This window comes from Danio aesculapii, chromosome 15, assembly GCF_903798145.1.
Source record: "Danio aesculapii chromosome 15, fDanAes4.1, whole genome shotgun sequence".
NCBI classification, from domain to species: Eukaryota; Metazoa; Chordata; class Actinopteri; order Cypriniformes; family Danionidae; genus Danio; species Danio aesculapii.
Genome location: NC_079449.1, coordinates 27571795 through 27591578, shown reverse-complemented (window position 1 = coordinate 27591578; position 19784 = coordinate 27571795). Strand labels below are relative to the sequence as shown.

Sequence of the window (19784 nt, the reverse complement as noted above, 5' to 3'; positions counted from 1 at the left end):
TAGGAAAATAATGTTTTTGTGAATGGCAGTCAAAATACAACTACTTGAAAACCAAATCTGAGGGTTCAAAAAAAATCTAAATATTGAGAAAAATGGCTTTAAAGTTGTCCAAATTAAGTTTTTCGCATTGCATATTACTAATCAAATTGATCAAAAAATGTATTTTATTTACATTGGGTAATTTACTACATTTCTACATGGAACATGATCTTAACATACTATCTATAATATATTTTTTTTCATAAATGAAATAATCAATCATTTTGTCTTATACAATGCATTCTTAAAAATTACAAATACACCCATGCAAATTTTTATTGTCTATGGTCACAGTTAATGTACTCAAAAAGATTACCAGAATATAAAAGTCTCAATATTCATTTATTAACATTTAACTAAAGCGTTTGTGACTATTAACAATCTTTAAAAAATCATTTAACCCAATTTACTATACAGATAGTTCAAAGCAAACATTAAATGCTGATACTGTAAATGTTTTTGTAACAAACACCCCATGGCATTGCAGCCCACGTTTACTGTACTGCTGAAAACATTGCATTAAGCAAAACTCTCATCGCATCAATGGATTTCAAATATTTACACAAATCTGTTTTGCTTCATGGTCAATGTGCTCACAGGCAACGACCTCACAAGAGTAGAAAATAATTATACCAACTGGTTGAACAGAGCAATAGTTAATACAAACATTTCTTGCTCCATTTGATGTTTTAATAACTGTGTAATCAAATTTAAAAGCAAGACGCGATATCTGTAGTTGTCCGTTTATTTATTTTAAATCACAAACAATAGAGTATTTCTTTCATTTTAATAGCAATAGTCCATGAATTGCATAGACGGGTTTAAAAAAGGATTTTAAGATGTGCATCCACAAACATCAAGCGCAGGGTGATGAATACAATGTCTCAGACTGGTCACCTTAAAGAAGAAAGACAACAACATTGAGTAAAATAGAATATAAAATAAAATATCAGTAAAATAAACCAGTATAAGAATCATGAGATGTGATGAAACCATACTTGTTTGATAGTAGTCATAGACTTTAATCACAGCAGGCCTTAGATCTCTCACAGGAAAGACTTGCTTCATTTGTATTGTGTAGAGCTGTGGACTATTTTTTGGTACCTGCAAGAACCAGAGAACAATCAACATAATGGACAATAAAAATAAAATGTTAAGCCATCAATACTGCAGTCATCTCACCTCTTTCAGATACACCATAATATGATCGTCTTTAGAATCAACCCGCTCCACAAGCGGTGCATACATATGTGGTGGAATCGCAAGCTGAAAAGGGTTTCATCAATGTTTATGTGCAATGTTTTTTTTTGGCTGTGATGGCTTTCAACAGTTTGTTTATCCCAAAATCTAAATTATCATTTACTCCACAGATTTTTTAAGTCCCAAAAGACACATGGAGGTATTATTTCATAATTTTTCACCCAAAGCTCTGATGCTTCAAAATATTTGTAAGATAAAAGTAAACCCATATGAAGCAAATGGGTTCTAAATGGTTTTCTGAAAAGACACAGAAGATCGCTTTATATGATGAACAGGTTTAATTTAGGCTTTCATGCACATATATAACCATTTATCAGTGAACATAAACAAAAGTTCAACCATGACATCTACGACAAACCTTATTGGTTCTTACAGAAGCTCAAATGTGCTGCATGAAACAAATATACTTATGTGTAAATCATGATTGAGTAGCACAGATCAAACATGAAAGCTTTGGCCATTGCTCACCAGTTTGATGTAAATAATAACCTAAATTACATCTGCTCATTGTATAAAGTGACTGTTTCTGCATAAGGCTTGGATTAAAATAGCTTTTTTGTGAAAACTGAAAGTGTCAGAGTCTTGGGTAAACAGGTTTTTATAAGAGAAACACTCAGATTTGATCAAAAAGATGAGCAAATATCTTATGGCTTTAGAAAGACAAAAAGCATGAGTAAATGTGTTTTTATTTTGGTTAAACTTTTGATAGCTTTCAAAATTTTTAACTGACATAAACGTCACTGTAGATATTAATTTTAAAGCAAACTAACCATTGATGTATCCGCTGTGAATCCTGAAAGGAGTTTAATGTCTACTATGACCATGTTAGTACTGGTTTGTGTCCCACTGTATCTGTAGTATAAAAAAACAATATATGTGAATACTTTAATTCTCAAAATAAGTGAAAATAATTCACAAATGTGTCCCTAATAGGCTCTCCTTCAAGAAATGATTAAAGCCTTTCATTTATGTGCATGATACAAAATTAAATTGCTTACGTGATGGTGAAGTTCATCATGAGGTTTTTGCGAGCAGATGCAAGGCAATCTCCTGTAACGCTAGCTTCGACACTCAGCGTATTAATAGTAGGAGGAGGTGTAGGGATGTTATAGAACAGGGGGATCTGTGACAATTAAATCAGTACAATGAGATGAACTGAGTATCGTTTGGTTAAGGATGGTTTAACCACATTCAAATTTAGTCCTCTGAATTTTACCCATGCAAGTTCACAGAAACATTATAAGTGAGAAGTAAAACATCAAACTTATTTTAAACCCAGGCTCATTCTGAAAACGCTTTATATATTTCTACATTTCATTTTATACATACAATTACATCCCAGGAGGTACATTTTCTTGCCGTTTTTGTTTTCAAGAATGCACCAGAGGCCGCTGTGTATGCTTTTTTGAGATATCAAATATCTCTCCCGAGTGTCATGTCGAGAAGCTGCTGTCGACTGACTGACTGACCCACCCTCTTCCATCCCTAAACTCAACCAATAGTGTTTTTAAACGCACTGATTGACCTGCCCACCCACTTTCCTAAACTCAACAGACAGTTTTAGAAAAGCAATCCAGAAAAAGAAAGGCCCTCGCCTTTACTTGTTCATTTTATTTCTTGGCTTCTGATTTTGTCTTAACCCGCTTTCTGGAACCGTTCTTCACATGAATCAAACCCTGTCATCGTGGTCATTTCCTCTCAAGACTGCCGAAGTACATGGCGAGCTACTGGTCAAACTGGAAACAGCAAAAATGCCATCCATACAGAGGTAAGCAGTCAGCTGGTAAGTGCGAAAAGGAACGGCGACATACCACCCCATTGCATTCATTTAAAGATGAAATACGGCCAAACGTACTTATGGCTACATAATTCGTGGTCTCAAGAAATGTATACAAGGCTACAGTTTCAGAATGAGCAAATGTTGCTTGTTTTGGTGGTTTATGAGGACTCTCCATTAGCATAATTTTTTTTTTTCATAAAATGCTTAATATATCACCTTAAACCCAATACTCACAGAAAACCTGTGGCAAATTTGGAATGTTAAAAGCCCTGTTAAAAATTATTTTAATTACGTGGGCATGAGGCATGTCCTCATAAACCACCTCAACTCAAATATGTAGGTCCTAAACATGTCATTATACGCATTTATGTCCTGATATATCACAAAAACTGGCACACACACACCATGTGAGCCCAAAGACCAGTTAAGGATTAAGTGCTTTGCTCAGGTACTTTAGCTGGTTATCAGAGATAGGAGAGAGTGCTGTTTATTCTACACACCACCTACAATGCTGGAAATCAGAACTTTAGATTTCAAAGACTGACTACCTAACAATCAGACCATAACTGATTCACATCAGATCCACAACAGGATGAGAAAAAGAAATCACTGGGGAAAAAAAGCACCAAGATACGCAAAACAGACCTGCACAGACACACAGGCTGAGCCCTTGACTTCAATGCTGTATTTGCCTGGCACATTGGCCAGCTGCTTCTCCTGGTACAGTAACTTGTTGTCCTGATTGACATCAAAGCTGTGAGAGTCTCCTGCTGACTGTACAGTCACTGTGCTGGAGCCGTCAGAGCTGAACACTTTGGTGGCGTACAAAGACAGAGCCTGAAGAGCCACCACTGTGTCCTGGGAAAAAAATGAGTTCAGTCATCTGACAATTTTAGCCATTCAGCAATAATGTGTTTGATTTGAGGAACCTGTGTGGAGGAGAATCCTCCATAGGCATTCTGCTGCTTCACAAGCCAGCTGACAATCCTGTTAGCAAAGCCCAGATCAGCTGGAGTGAGTGAATCTGCAGTGAGAACAGCTAACAGCACATATGAGCTGATCTCCACATCCAGAGAATCAGAGTCATCAGCAGATGCAGACTGAGACCAGTGGACAAGAGGACCTTTAGGACACAAAAGACAAACTCAACCAGCAAGACAAAAGCAACAGTGCAGTGCAGAAAGTCATCAGAAAGCAATCTCTTACCCTCTGAAATAGCAAGATCCTCCAGTTTGTTGAAAAGCTGCTGTCGAGTGTTGGTGTCTCTAGCCAGACTGAAAGTGTAGGCCAGCAGAGCAGTGGTGTAAGTGTTTTTGACGTCCTCAATGACGGGCCTCAAGCATGACAAACCTTTAGTGACAACAGGATCCTGAAACACAAGCAGACAAACAGTTGCTGCGAGTGTCATTTTACTATGAGTTTATACTGTGTTTCCTGAAGATGAACTTACTGTGACTGGAGTTTCCAGTTCAAGCAGTGATGCAGTAATGTAGGCCGTCATGGTCACATTATTATTCACTCCACCCTAAGATAGAGGACAAAGAATAACAAAATAAAACATCTACTGATCACAACATAGATTATATGGTTAAAAAGAACTAATTGCAAACCTTCATTCGACTATTAAACAGTCTTCCCTGCTGGATAAAGCAGCCGTCTAAATCCCGTCTGCTTATTAACCAATTCTTTGCACTCTGAATAATTTGTGGGTCAACAAATATGTACCTCTGTGCTTTGCCAAAAGACCTCAGGACAAAAGCAGTCAACCTAGTGGCGAACATAGTATTTTAAACAATTGAATACATATGTATAATATTGCCATAATTGCATAGTACCATGAGACCCTCACCATGTATTCCCTTCACCATTACCAAATGTGCTGTATGCACCATCATGATGCCTGTAGTTCAGTTGTCTCTGGTATCCTGTTGAGTTTGATATTTGTAAGTCCATTTTAACGGACAGGTCGATGTGCTTAAAATGAATATATTTAGAACAAAGAGCATAACTGATGTGTCTCACCGCTCTTAAGGAAGCTGCTGGCTTTCTCTCGGATGGCTGATGTGAGCTGCTTTGTGTTCTCCAGATACTGCAGAATGTAAATATTAGGAGAAAGAATAGCAATATTTTGCTCTCCACAGCCGTACGGCATCTTTAATAATCCATGAAGATTCTGCAGTGCACGACCCAATATATCGCCTAAAATAAAAACGTAAATGTCAATGCATAATTTCTGCATGCAGAAATTATAACGCAAAAATGTGAATTCCAGACAAAAAATATTTATAAATATATGGATTTTTAAGAAGTAAGCTGCTACATTCTGGAAGATGTTTAAGATTCATTCATTCATTCATTGTCTTTTCGGCTTAGTCCCTTTATTAATCTGGGGTCGCCACAGCGGAATGAACCGCCTTATCCAGCACATGTTTTACGCAGCGGATGCCTTTTCAGCTGCAACCCATCTCTGGGAAACATCCATACACACTCATTCACACACACATACACTACAGACAATTTAGCCTACTGAATTCACCTATACCACATGTCTTTGGACTGTGGGGGAAACCAGAGCACCCGGAGGAAACTTACGCGAACACAGGGAGAACATGCAAACTCCACACAGAAACGACACACTTGAACCAGCAACCCTCTTGCTGTGAGGCAACAGCACTACCTACTGCACCACTGCATTGCCCACGTTTAAGATCCAGTGTTCATAAAATATAAATTTAATTTAAGGAAATGAATCTATAGGTTTCATAATTAACTTCTAACATTACTGTACAAACCTTATTGTTCTGCCTAATTCATAATTCAGGCCAAATTCTAATTGTACTCAGAGAATTTATTCTGCATAAAGTTTTTTATTCTCATCTACAAATTATGTAACTCAACATCATACAATATTAGTTTTGCTTTTCTTCATTTATGAACAAATGTACCGAGTGCTGAAACAGAAGATCTGACTGATCCTTTTATCACATCGGAGGGAAGTGTCAGTGTCACCTCATCCGAGACTTTACTTCCTATGGAGAGAAGAAAAAAAAACAAAAGAATAAGGTAAACCATAAAGAATAAGGTAAAGCTGGTTTGTGAAGTGGAAATGAAGTGAAAATGTGGTGCTGACAAACCCTGTGGACACAGCAACCAACTGTAAATCTTGCTTTTTTCAACTCCTTCAGCCTACAAATAACAGCGTACCATAGATTAAAAACCTTTTCGTTTCATTGGCCCTATTTACACCTGATTTTTACATGCATTTTTCTGTCGACAAGGAAGACACATTCCTGTTTACACCTGGCATTTAAATGTGTTCTTTTGTCCACTTTCGACCACTTCTCTGATGAGGGAAGCTTGCACAATTATCATACTGTACAAAAGAATTGAACTATAATGTACTTTTTGTTAACATTTGCAGAATTGAAATATTAAATCAATTAAACACTCATTATAATTTTCTTTTCATTAAGTAATGTAAATAAAAATAGATCATTTAATCAAAATCGAACAAAAAGTGCTCAGAGGTAGCTAAATTAATTTGTCGGTGCTCTTTGTGTAAGGGATTCATCAAAATAAACAGCAAATTACCCTGAAGAAAGCAAGTGTTTGCCAAAATGCGTTGATACAGTTTTAAGGTAAAGCCATGTCAATAAATGCTTTTTAATATTTTACATTTTTAATAAAGCCTTGGACTTACTTTTGCTGTTAAGATCATTTAATCCTTTATTTCATGCGATACTGTTTTACAGGTTTAACATGTGTCATTGTTGTTTTTATTCAAATTCATTAAATCAATATTTTAAAACATCAAAACACTGAAATCGTGGGCCTAATATGTTACTTTGAAGACTATAAAATTATTAACAGCACAATAATGACTATCCATACAATAAAACATTCACAGAACACAGCAGTTCAAGAGCGCTGCACGAGATCTGCTGTTAGAAAAGAATGTAGCGGCTTTATTTCAAAAATCTAATTTGTAGTCAAATGTGTATTTATTTTTGCAAAATAAAAAGCTTAAATATGTTGAGACTAGTAAGAGAAAAATACAGTTTTTTCTTTTTTGTCGCCAATATAAAACATACAATTATCAATAGCAAAGTTTTAATACTTCTGGTCAGTGTATCTTTTATTGTTGAAACATGACATCAGTAGGCAAAGAGCAGGTTGTCTTTAGTGGCTGGTCAAATGCATATAACCACATGTGCATCAACCTACATCAACAATCCGATCAAATAACATGGTTTCCTCTACATTCATTCTTCCATGGCGGGGCGCCACACCAAAATATCCATAATTATACTCTATAGATAATAGATAAAGCTTTATATACTTTAAAATTATAGATCACTTTATCTGGATAGAGATAGATTACTATAGATTACTATAGCTGGAGTTTTTGGCCGTTTCACTTTACTTCAGGATGCCTTAATGCTGCTTGGTAGGTCTATTGGAGACATTCATAAATATTCCTAGCAAATCTAATCAATGTTGGAGACATACTCATTACATAAACGCACTAAATCGCACTTCAACAGCGTTTATTTGAGAGCGCACAAGAAAACCTGCGCTTGAGCAGCGTGAATTTGAGGGCGTACAAGACGTTTTGTGCATGAACAGAGGAAACTGGCGCGCAAACAAAGAGATTCGCATGCTCGTGAGTCGTGTTACATAAATGCGATCTCGACTTGTAATACTGCGCTCACGACATTTGTCATTGAAATAATGCCACAGGTAGATCTATGCAAAAGGCCCAACAGAGTCTGCCGCCACAGCTGGAAAAAAAACTGAATATGCAAGCTCAAAATGTTTTTTAGAGTTCCCCTCTTGTGATCGGTTCACATGATATTACCAGGTGTGAACAGGACCATTTATAAAATAGTCCTGAGAGTTGATTGTTTGCACTGACCTGCACATGCAGACTTCGTGTGACAGTGTCTATGCGTCCTCTCTCTGGCACACTCACAATCTCATTATCACACACAGTCTGGGACGCCTCTGCCTCTGCACTGACTGTAATATTCACCACTCCTGCAACATGTGACATGTACGTGAAGATACAGCAGACGCAAACACTGAGAAACAATGATTCAGACTGAACAAATCACCAAGAACAGAAGGAGTGAGGATCCATTTAAAGGTTTTTCTTCCATTAGTACAAAGACAGGATGAATACTGATCATCAGAGGAGGCTTTGAGAGTGTAGTCTGAGGAAGGAGCTGGACTCACTTTAACCTGTCAATCAAGCACATGTGATTAGTGGAATATTTGATCTGATTGGATCAGACTGAGTCTGAAATCTCACCATGATGCACTTGGACAGATAGTTGAAGACAGTGGCCTTGAGTTCAAAGATCTCTCCACGGATGATGGAGTAAGGCAGAGAGAGCTCCAGGAAGAAGGGCTGAAAAACTGTCAGCTGAGCAGGAGGAGCCAATCCCAGACCTGTGGAGGACAGACAGAAGGCCTCCGTCTCCCAAGAGGTGATGGTGTCAGGAACTGTGACAGGAACCTCAGCTGATCCAGAGTCTCTGAAAATCAGAAACTATTTTTGTAGATTATGAACATCAACATAAAATGCAATGCTGTCAAACGCTGATGCTATTGTTCCTGAATTAAAATATAAAAAAGTTTGGATCACAAACCCCACTTCAGCAAGCTGCCAGATCCATGTTTCTGGAAAAACGGTTCGAATGGTTGCATCAGGAGAATCAACAGCAAAGCTGCCTTCTTCAGAGTTCACTACCATGTGTAATTCAACATCCTCAGAATAATCAACTTGAAATAAAAACAAAATAAATCTCTAAGGCCTTGTGCCATTGAGTCCTACATTAATTTCAAAGTAATGTTAAAATGTCCTAAATTACCATGATGATTGGGGCAGAATTACATTATCTTATCGTTTATAGTATTCTCAATTAAAAAACATAAGTGTTTCAGCTTACAGGCATCATTTATTCACCCTGATATTGTCAGACTTTATTTAGCTTTACAAAACAAAATCTCTATTTAAAAATCCCTCTATTAAAAGTTCAATGGTTTAAAGTAAATGACTGGTGGATTTATTGACTGATTGTTTGTATTCTTGCCAATGCAGAAATGAAAGCCAGCAATGGTAAAATAAATCAGAAGAGTAAGCATTTAGAAGTCAATTTAAAAGCTTGATTCAGCATCTCTAACCTGTTTTTATATATTAGTATGCAAATTAAGATATATACAGTGGTCAGCATAATTGAGTACACCCCATTTTGAAAATATTTTTTTTTCCATTTCTCAGTGAATATAGGCAATGTACTTTGGTGCATTTAAACAAAACAAATTTATTAAACAGATATTTTTATCAAAATAATGCTTTAGTCACCAAACATATTTAGAAATTGAAAGATAACACAATTACATTCAAGCTAAATATTGCAAAAGAAAAAATTACAACCTTCAAAATTTCAGATAAGCTCCAGATTTTGCTTCAGTACTGACGAATCTAATGCACATGCACAAATATAATATTGTTTAGCTTCCTGTTAATAATATGAATTTAAAATACAGATTTGTGAGGTGTGTAGTAATATATGCTGAGCACTGTACCTTGCGTTTCTGTGAAAATAAATGTCATTTACATAAAATATGTAGGTTAGGGTAGCATAATTCAACTTTCTTATAGAGCGGAATTTGAAGATCGGAATCATATCCGTTTAACAGAGAAGCATTTATGTAGTCAAGTGTAATTGAAAAAGTTTTCACAAATCAGACAGCTATCCCAGCTATCCTAACTATTTTTGATATCCCATCAAAAAAACTAAACTATTTGATTGATATAGATTCATTTTTCAACTCTGTTTTTAGATGTTCTGAAGTGCCACAGTTTTGGATTAAATTACTTTTAATAGAGGGACGATCTATTAAATTCCATTTAATATGTTCATTTATATTTAAAAACAAACGTCTGACTGATGTAAAAGAACATGTGAGTGAATAAATAATATTTGAAAGTTGAGATGAACTAACCCTAAAAACCAGATATTTTTGGTGAAAACAAAATCATATATATATATGACATACATTCATGAAAGCTGCGATGATAATGCAGGCCTCTGTATGTCAGGCACTGTGGTTCTCGAACAATCAGATTTGTTGCCATTTTCAGTCCCACACTCTGTGAAACAGCAACATATGCAGACTTGAATGTTTAGCCAAAAAATATCAGCAAGAAACTAAATAAACCATCATTGAGAAGGAGCTTCCCACCTTTAAAGTTTCATAGGCTGAATCTATGTGCACAGCTCGACGGAATCTCACATGCAGACACTCCTGTTTATCTTCAACACCATATGGATAACTTGACATATATTGCACTGGCAGCAGGTTAAAGATCTGTGGTGGTAATTAAAGGACAAACTTGGAATGAAAAGTATTTCAGACTAAAATCAAGCTTCAATTAAGTACAACATTGCCTCTGCACCTTGTCAGCATCCAGACGTTTTTCTGACTCCAGGATCAGGATGCTCTGATCTACAGCACTAAGGCCACACAGTGAACCAGGCTGAGCTGAGAGCAGAAGAGTGTTTTTCTCACCAGGAACTGCTTTAGCAGGAGAAAACTGCAGAGAAACCTGTGACAATAACAGTCAGATGTGCCATTTTTGTAGTATTATAAATGAAGGCTGAATAGCTATGAAAATGTAAACCTACCAAAGTGTTTTAATGCATACCTTGTTTCTGAAACACTTTTCAATGTCAAATTTTCTGCTACCAGTAATAATATTTTCACTGGGCAGAACACAGTATGCCAGAATCTGCACTACAGGAGCCACATCTGCACCAACAGACAGTTTGAAGGACATTGTGCCACTTGCTACTCCGTTAGAAGAAGACTTCACTTCAACCTTCTCATATCCATGATAAACGATCGCTCCTCTGGCCAAGACCTGAAACAGACAGACGACCCTGTTATAAACTGACCAGTGCAGTCAATTAATGCAGTAAACCTAATGTTGAGAATGAGCACATGTACTCACCATATAGACAATGTCAGTATTGAAGTCTTCAACAGTCTCTCCAACAAAATAATACTTGACAGTGGCTGTAATCTCAGTGTCACACTTTAATGGCTGCTCAATATTCTCTATAATCAGTTCACTTAATGTTGGGGAGTATGGAGTGGCAGGCTGGAGAAGCCGAACAATTTTTTCATCAGTGGTAAAATATGGAGTTTTGTAGCCATATTGAACCTTAGAGGTTAAACTTGCCTGGATATAAAACCAAAAACTTTGTTTTGTAAGGCACATTTTTCATTCAGAGTTATACAGTATACAATTATACAATCATGAACTTAAATCCCACCATCAGATGAAGATCACTGGAAGGCAGACTAGTTGTATTAAAGGAAAAGATGGCCAGTCCGTTTCTGTCTGTAGTGAGATTTAGGAGCAGCTGAGAGGACCAGGATCGACCTTCCAAGAGATAAACTGATTTGTTATAAACCGGAGTCCCGTTAAAATGAGCAACTTTGATCTGGGAAAAAAGGACAGAAAAACCTCTTATAAACACAAGCATTTACAGGTGTAGTCTAAAAAAATATCCACTTCCTAAAGAACTGTGGTTTGACTGAAATATGAATAGAGGTAAACAAACAAAAAAGAGGTAAAAGAGACTAAAGAGGTCACACACCAAAAACTGCACATGATCAAAAGATGGCACTATAAAAAGGGAATAATACTCTTAGTATGCTCATTTATTGCTCATCAAAGTCAAAATGTTGCCTGTTAAATTTTGTTACAGACATGGATTACTTAGAAACTCCTCTATTTGCAGCAGATCGTTTTGTGTTAGATGAAGAAAAGAACTCTTGGTGCCATTTTGCCTCTTATGTCGAGTTCAGACTGCACAATTTTCAAAGTAGTTGTGTCACAAATGTTTTCACACTGCATGACCTCTGGGTTAACGTTTCGACGCTGCTTTGCTTACACTGCAAGATGGATCGGCGTCAGGGGGTTTCACACTGCATGACTTTAAAATAGGAAGAACCGCTGACAACTTTGTCTAAACTACGTCTAACAACCAAACACACACGTTTAAGAAAAAATGAGGACGACGTAGAAATCTCAATGAAAATGTTTATTCAGCATAGCAGTCTCAAAGTACATGGCAGTACCCTGGTTTCACCGGAGTCAGAATAAACCCTGAACATTCTTAGACTTAAACCTTTATACTGTTTTAGATGTTGGCTTTAGACTTGCCTTTTGATGGTAATGAAGTTGCTCCTTGGCTATTGACCCAGCTGTTTTCTCTGTGTCTCTATGTTCATGCAGTTTCCACACCATTGATGAATTGGTTCTCTGTGCACCACACCCATCCCCATTCTACAACTGCTACCATTTAGGCGAGATGTAGTCACCTCAAACAATGCAGAGACAACAAACTGTTGACTTTTCTTTTCTCTCATAAGTCAGCCCTTGTGGAAAATGAGCATCAATTCACCATTTAGAGTGGAAGTTGGGTCGAGGCAGACTAATTTCTTACACGCGACAAGTGACATGCAAACAGCGCAAGGTCACGTAGTATCTTTTGTAAACTGCATAATGAGAAAGAAGCCTTTAGTGGGGTAGATTCTTTAGTGGGGCAATTTCTCTTCAATTTTTTTTTTTTGACCACGTTGTGGTATTGCTCAGATGACGCGTCAAACAGACACGGGTGCTCCTGCCAAATTTACACTAGCTTTTCCTTCATTTCTTGGGTCCAAATAAACTGAAAATGAGCACTTTTAACCTCTTCCCCAACCTCCCACTCGCCTGCAAATACCCATAACTGGTGGATGCTGCTCTCTCATTGGCTGTAGATAATCGCCATTGTTATTTTCAATCAGAACACATTTCTCAAAACCTGTCGGTGAGTCAAAATCGAGCTAAAATCATCCAGTCTGAACTAGTCATTTCACATATAATTTTTCTCTTTGTGAGTTTCAAGAAAATCTTATTTTTTTGGATGTTTTAAGGTTCTATTTAAAAAAAATGCCAATGCCAATTTTATTTTTGGTCTGGACCAAATGAACTATTGTGTGAGTCTAAATTGCAGTAGCTTTACCTTTCCCTCTATAATGGATCCATGTTCAAACAAATCAGGAAGCTCAGCAAATGTCACCTTTCCAAGTTTATATGTCAGGGATATGGTTTCAGATTTTGTCATGACGGTGTCTGTGAAAAAAGAATGTTTCAATAAGAACATTTAAACCTCATATAACATGAACAATATTCATGGGGATAGGGGTTAGTAATTAGGGTAGGGTTTTAATGCTGCACTGCGGGCTATTGCCCCTACAGTAAAATTGCGGAATGCCGTGGCTTGCACTGGACCAACAGTGGAAAAGTAACTAATGCAACGGCTCACCTGTTCCCTCTTCAGTGACATTTGTTTTAACTAGAAGAGAATTTTGTAGATAATTCTCAAATGTGGCGTTCAGAAAGGCTGATGTAGTGAAGATAAAAGATGCACAACCCGACTCATTCATCTAATAGAGGGAATAATTTAATAAAGTTTTACTGAATCGAAAAATGCAAGAACAATTGTTTAACTACAATAACAGTGTATTCACACACCTGAGCAGATTTGTTCAAACACAGATTAATTACTTCAGGAATAGAAACATATTCAAATTGATTACGGCATACTTCCACCCATGCATTGCCAGGTAGAGGCTGGCCGTAGGTGTATCTAGAAATATTTGCATACAACAAGGTCAAAACTGGTAACACTGCAGGGATAAGATAGTTCAAAATATAAAAAGGTTACTCACTTCCCACAAATCTCAAGTTTTATTTCATTGTCACCAATACTCTGTGTCTTTGGTTGTTTTATAGTCACATCAAACTTGGGTAAAACTAGAGAGTAGCACAAAAAACAACAGCAAATATCTGAGATAAGACTCTTGTTGACTTTGTCTATACAACACCAGTGACCAAGTGAACTACAACACCATATGACTTACCATAATTTTTCACTTCAAAATCATTTGAGATCATCCTTTCACCAATATAAGCCTTTAGTTTGTACATTCCTTGACGGGCTTCTGGGTTCAACTCATGAGAAAGCTGCAAAATCCACCTTGTTGACGAAACATTTGTCCATTGACCAATCCTGTTATCATGACTGTCCTAACAGGAATAAAAATGAAAAAATAAGTAAATAAGAAAAGACAATTACCGGAACAGCATTTTTACATATAATTAAATATTAAACTGTTATTTGTATTGTTACTTGATTAAACTGTATATATATATATATATATATATATATATATATATATATATATATATATATATATATATATATATATATATATATATATATATATATATATATATATGAGCAATTCCATGCAAATGTCAACCTTGCAATGAAAAAAAATATGTTTTCGCCAAAATAGCAAAACCATTTCTAGGTTTTTTTGAGTAGGCTTGTATTTTACAGTACTTTGAAAATACTCAAAAATGTCTCTGTCAATGTTTTCAAACAATTATAATTGATTTACCAAAGTCACACAAGTGGCAATTTCACATCCGTCACATCCATAACAGAGAAATGTCACATGCATAATGAAGCTTTTTCCTCATAAATGCAAAAATGTAAAATCAAATAAAATCAATCATGTTTGTTCTATTGTGATCCAACTCTTATCCTTTTGATTAGTACCATTTCTTTTGGGTTGTGCAGTTTAATTTACAGAATTTCTACAAAGGATGTTGTATACTGTAAATTTAAAGTTTTTTTTGTCATATACATAACGCATGTTTATTTTCCTCATTTAAAATCTAAAAAATTTTTACAGATTGATATTTTTCTGCTCCCATAACTCGGTGGCTAGTTGTTTTGAAAAGTATAAAGAGATGATTCAATATAATGTTAACATATACTTCCTCTGTCAATTTATGTTTTGAGATTTTACTGCAAATGTCACATCCATAATGCTGGAATTGCTCACACACATATAAAATACACAATACACACACACACACACACACACACACACACACACACGCACACATATACATATATATATATATATACATATATATATATATATATATATATATATATATATATATATATATATATATATACATATATATACATATATATACATATATATATACATATATATACATATATATATACATATATATACATATATATACATATATATACATATATATACATATATATATATATATATATATATATATATATATATATATATATATATATATATATATATATATATATACAGTTGAAGTAAGAAATATTAGCCCCCCTTTGATTTTTTTTTTCTTTTTTCAATATCTCCCCAATTATGTTAAAACAGACCAAAGAACTTTTCACAGTATGTCTGATAATATTTTTTCTTCTGGAGGAAGTCTTATTTGTTTTATTTCGGCAACAATAAAAGCAGTTTTTATGAAAAAAAAAAATCTTTTTTGGGGCAAAAATTATTAGCCCCTTTAAGCTATATTTTGTTTCGATAGTCTACAGAACAAACCATCATTATACAATAACGTACCTAATTACCCTAACCTGCCTAGTTAACCTAATTAACCTAGTTAAGCCTTTGAATGTCACTTTAATCTGTATAGAAGTGTCTTGAAAAATATCTAGTTAAATATTATTTACTGTCATCATGGCAAAGATAAAATAAATCAGTTATTAGAAATGAGTTATTAAAATTATTATGTTTATATATATATATATATATATATATATATATATATATATATATATAGAGAGAGAGAGAGAGAGAGAGAGAGAGAGAGAGAGAGATTTAATCCTTAATATGAAATAAATTCCTTACTTCAAGCACCACCAAATCATACTGCAAAGACAAAAACAAATCCATTATAATTTATTTTGAATTTTAAGTAGTACATTTGACAATTTACTGGCTGATATTAGAGATTCTCATTTATTGACATCTACTGTTTGACTAAAATGAACAAAGAACAAAAGTCTAACCGTCTGATCGAGAGGCACAAACTTGGCATCCATGGTGATGACTCTAAAAAACACTAAAATAAGAAATGACAGCAAATGATGTTGGTATCATAACATTTGACAACATGTTATGCAACACATGACAAGAGTTTAAACAACTCACCAGTCTGTCCAGGCATATAGATGGGTTTATCAGTCTGTATAAAAGTTAAAGAATAGTAATGCCTCAACTTGACTTTCCTCTCTTCTGTCATCTTGAAATTCTTCCCCTGAAGCTCAACTTTCATTGTTTGCACTGATTCTGCTTCTACCAGAGGAGCCTGATGAGCAAGATGTTATTTAAATGAACCAATAAATGTTCAATGATTTGTGAACACACTGCGTCTGAAGACAAACCTGAAAGTTAAAGCAGCGGTGAAACTCTTGCTCAGCTCTCTCCTGCACCAGTAATGTGTTCTGGTTCCCATGATTCAGATAAATGTTCATGACGAGGCTTTCATTGGGATTCAGAAGACTTGCACACAGTTTGGCCTCAGATCCTGACCTAATTACTGCAGGAAACGTCACCATGAAAGACCTGTTTAGAGACGACAGAACATTGTGGTGAACTGATGTAATTATATGTGTATAACGTTGGAATAACGCCATAAAAATAAAGAGGTCTTTATTTTAAAAATGATTATCACTTTCTGTTAGGAAATTATATTAATATATGCTTTAAAATAGATTTATAGCAAGTGTAATTCTCTGTACAAACATTACAAAACATAAACTATATGCGTTATTACACAAAAACTAAAGAAAAACAAACTAATGAACAAACAAAATTAAAGCAACTTACGGAGTTGACATTTCTCCATTAACACAGAGCAGGATAATGGCTAAAATGAGCCCTTTCCAAACACAGAACTTGTTTGCAGTCATGACGAGAGACCAGGCAGACACCCGCGATCTGCAAGATATTTTCACTTGATAATTCACATCCTCACAAACATTTGACAGGAAAACACACAACACCTGAAAAAACTAGCCTAGGCAACAGTCGTGTGCAACAGTCAGCTACCTCCTTTAACTTTAGCTGGCGCCAGTGACTTCAGGCAAATTCTGCGAAGCTTCTTGTAAAGTTTACAAACCTGGAAACAAACAGGTGTTTGTTTCGAGAACACGAACTATACTATTTGGCAAATTGTTTGCTGCGTTCAAGACCTCCTGGGACGTTAGGATTTGACATGTCGTAATAACGACGTCATGTGCTTTCAAGTCACTTTCGTCGTCACAAGATGGCGTTGTACAAACAAAAAACACAACAGGGCTTGTTAAAGAGATAGTTCACCCAACAGTATTCTGCCATCATTGGTTTCCAAACCTGTTTTTTTTTTGAAAGGAAGATACTTTGGAGTTGAAAACATGTAACCATAGACATCCAAAGAAAAAAAATACTTTAACAGGTTCTCAGCATTTGTCAGTACTTACATGTTCAACAGAAATAAAAATGGTTTGGAACAAGTAAATGATGACAGAACTCCTGTATCGCTTTAACACTGTTTAGAAAATTAAGAGCAAAGCTATCATCAGCTCCTACATGAAAAGAACCTATATGAGGATGTATGCACATGAAACCTAAATGCAGTATTTATGCACATATGTGATAATATATGCTGTATGTGTATATATGCCACATATAGCCAATTGAAGTGCATAAATGTGCATATACAGGCCATACTCTAGGTCTCCTGAATAGCTTCTTTATATCCACAAATAAGCCCTATACAAGATAAACTAACTAAAAAAAAAAAAATACAAAAAAATTCTTGTATAATTTTTTTCTTGTACTATTTGATTTTTCTAAAGTAAATAATTTTTTTAAAATTTCTTTTATTTATGTTGTCTAGCAACTATGGATTTTAATAATTTACTAATATATAGGTAAACATATAGGTGAACATATATGGGCAATTGGGCATATATGCACACATACATGCATATATGCACCAATATAGGTACATATATGTACCTATATAATATAGAAAAATGAGCAATTTTATATATGTCACATATATTAAAAACCTATATCAAAACCTATATTAAAACATACTGTACATGTTTATTTAGGTTCTTTCTGTGTTGGCTATGTTTTGTCTCTGACATACCAAAAGAGTTGATTTTGCATCTATTTGCATCAATTCTGCCCACAGATCTATAAATAATAAATATCTCTTAGCTCTTAGCTCGATTTACTCTTAGCTGCTGACCAAGGGTGCATCTCGTTATTAGTTTTACTCGATCTTAGTGCCACATTTGACACCATTGACCACAATATCCTCATAAATCGCTTAAATTCTACAGGTGTCCACGGACAGGCTCTACAATGGTTTAAGTCATACTTAGCCGACCATTACCAGTTTGTGAATATTAATGGACAGCCTTCAGAAGTCAGGCCAGTAAAGTATGGGGTGCTAGGATCAGTTTTAGACCCTTTGCTGTTTACAATATACATGCTACCCCTGGGAGACTTTATTAGAAGACATGGGATCAGCTTTCACTACTATCCAGATGATACCCAATTGTATATTTCAACTAAACCTGGTGAGATGTCTGAACTCTCTAAGCTAACTGGGTGTATTCAAGATGTTAAAGACTGGATGACCAACAATTTTCTTCTCTTAAACTCAGACAAAACAGAATTATTACTTATTGGGCCTAAATCCTGTACACAGCAGATTTCACTTCTCAACTTGCAATTAGAGGGCAACAGAATTAGCGTTAGCTCTACTATAAAAGATCTGGGTGTCATATTAGACAGCAATTTAACTTTTGAAAATCATATATCTCATGTCACAAAAACTGCCTTTTTCATCTGAGGAATTTCGCAAAGTTACGAAGTATGCTATCCATCTCAGATGCAGAAAAGCTAATCCATGCTTTTATGACTTCTAGGCTGGATTACTGTAATGCTCTGTTTGCAGGCTGCCCAGCATCCTCTATTAACAAACTTCAGCTAGTACAAAATACAGCTGCCAGAGTTCTTACCAGGTCTAGAAAATATGACCATATCACCCCAATTTTATCCTCCTTACACTGGCTGTCTGTTAAGTTTCATATTGATTTAAAATATTGCTTCTTACCTATAAAGCCTTAAATAATTGAGCTCCTGTTTATCTAACCAACCTTCTGTCTCGCTACAATCCAACTCGCTCTTTAAGATCTCAAAACTCAGGGCTTCTGGTAGTACCTAGAATAGCAAAGTCGCGTAAAGAAGCTCGGGCCTTCACATTTATGGCTCCTAAACTCTGGAATAAATAGATAATTCCTGATAATGTCCAAAGCTCAGACACACTCTTCCAATTCAAAAATCTTTTTAGTAAAGCATTCACACACACTTAGCGGTATGATACATGAATGTGCTCCACGCAGGTTTCTGCATCTCATTTATATACACTGTGAACAGCAGCTATGCTAATTATTCTCTTTATTCTCTATTTCCCAATACCTTTTACCAATAAAGTAATGTATTTACATAAACAAATATCCGCTTCAGAATGTTCTATTATTTTTGTACTAACTGTAAATGAAAGAGGTCAAAAGATGACAGATAGCCTGTAAAAAATGTAAGCAAATAAACATTGAGCAAATAATACATTCAACTAACTATAAAATAACTAATGTGCCATGTCAATATATGAAACTTCTGTCAAATACAGATCAGATATTAATAAATGTCA

The 19784-nt window shown here is 35.3% G+C and overlaps 1 protein-coding gene across 1 annotated transcript; it reads right to left on the bottom strand.

The window, feature by feature from the left end:
- Positions 1–770: 770 nt before the first annotated feature.
- Positions 771–17217, bottom strand: LOC130241994 (alpha-2-macroglobulin-like). Its single transcript, XM_056474015.1, has 35 exons — positions 17126–17217; positions 16904–17014; positions 16459–16639; positions 16226–16382; positions 16084–16136; positions 15923–15943; positions 14066–14231; positions 13874–13958; positions 13677–13791; positions 13468–13588; positions 13165–13274; positions 11425–11595; positions 11100–11330; positions 10794–11009; positions 10545–10694; positions 10331–10456; positions 10145–10238; positions 8731–8863; positions 8391–8616; positions 8194–8320; positions 7995–8116; positions 6214–6265; positions 6025–6108; positions 5102–5278; positions 4929–5004; positions 4690–4846; positions 4530–4604; positions 4286–4448; positions 4009–4202; positions 3725–3937; positions 2298–2422; positions 2070–2151; positions 1222–1305; positions 1038–1143; positions 771–936 (listed from the first exon to the last, which is right to left on the bottom strand). The coding sequence occupies exons 2-35, from the start codon at positions 16984–16986 to the stop codon at positions 896–898; spliced, it is 4317 nt and encodes a 1438-aa protein (XP_056329990.1). The 5' UTR covers positions 16987–17014; positions 17126–17217; the 3' UTR covers positions 771–895.
- Positions 17218–19784: the final 2567 nt, after the last annotated feature.

Coding starts and splice junctions, on each gene's coding strand:
- LOC130241994 (XM_056474015.1), bottom strand. CDS start 16,986: ATGACTGCAAACAAGTTCTGTGTTTGGAAAGGGCTCATTTTAGCCATT. Junction 13,959..14,065: donor TTTTGAAGTGAAAAATTATG/GTAAGTCATATG, acceptor GCTACTCTCTAG/TTTTACCCAAGTTTGATGTG. Junction 5,279..6,024: donor ATCTTCTGTTTCAGCACTCG/GTACATTTGTTC, acceptor TTTTTATTTTAG/GCGATATATTGGGTCGTGCA.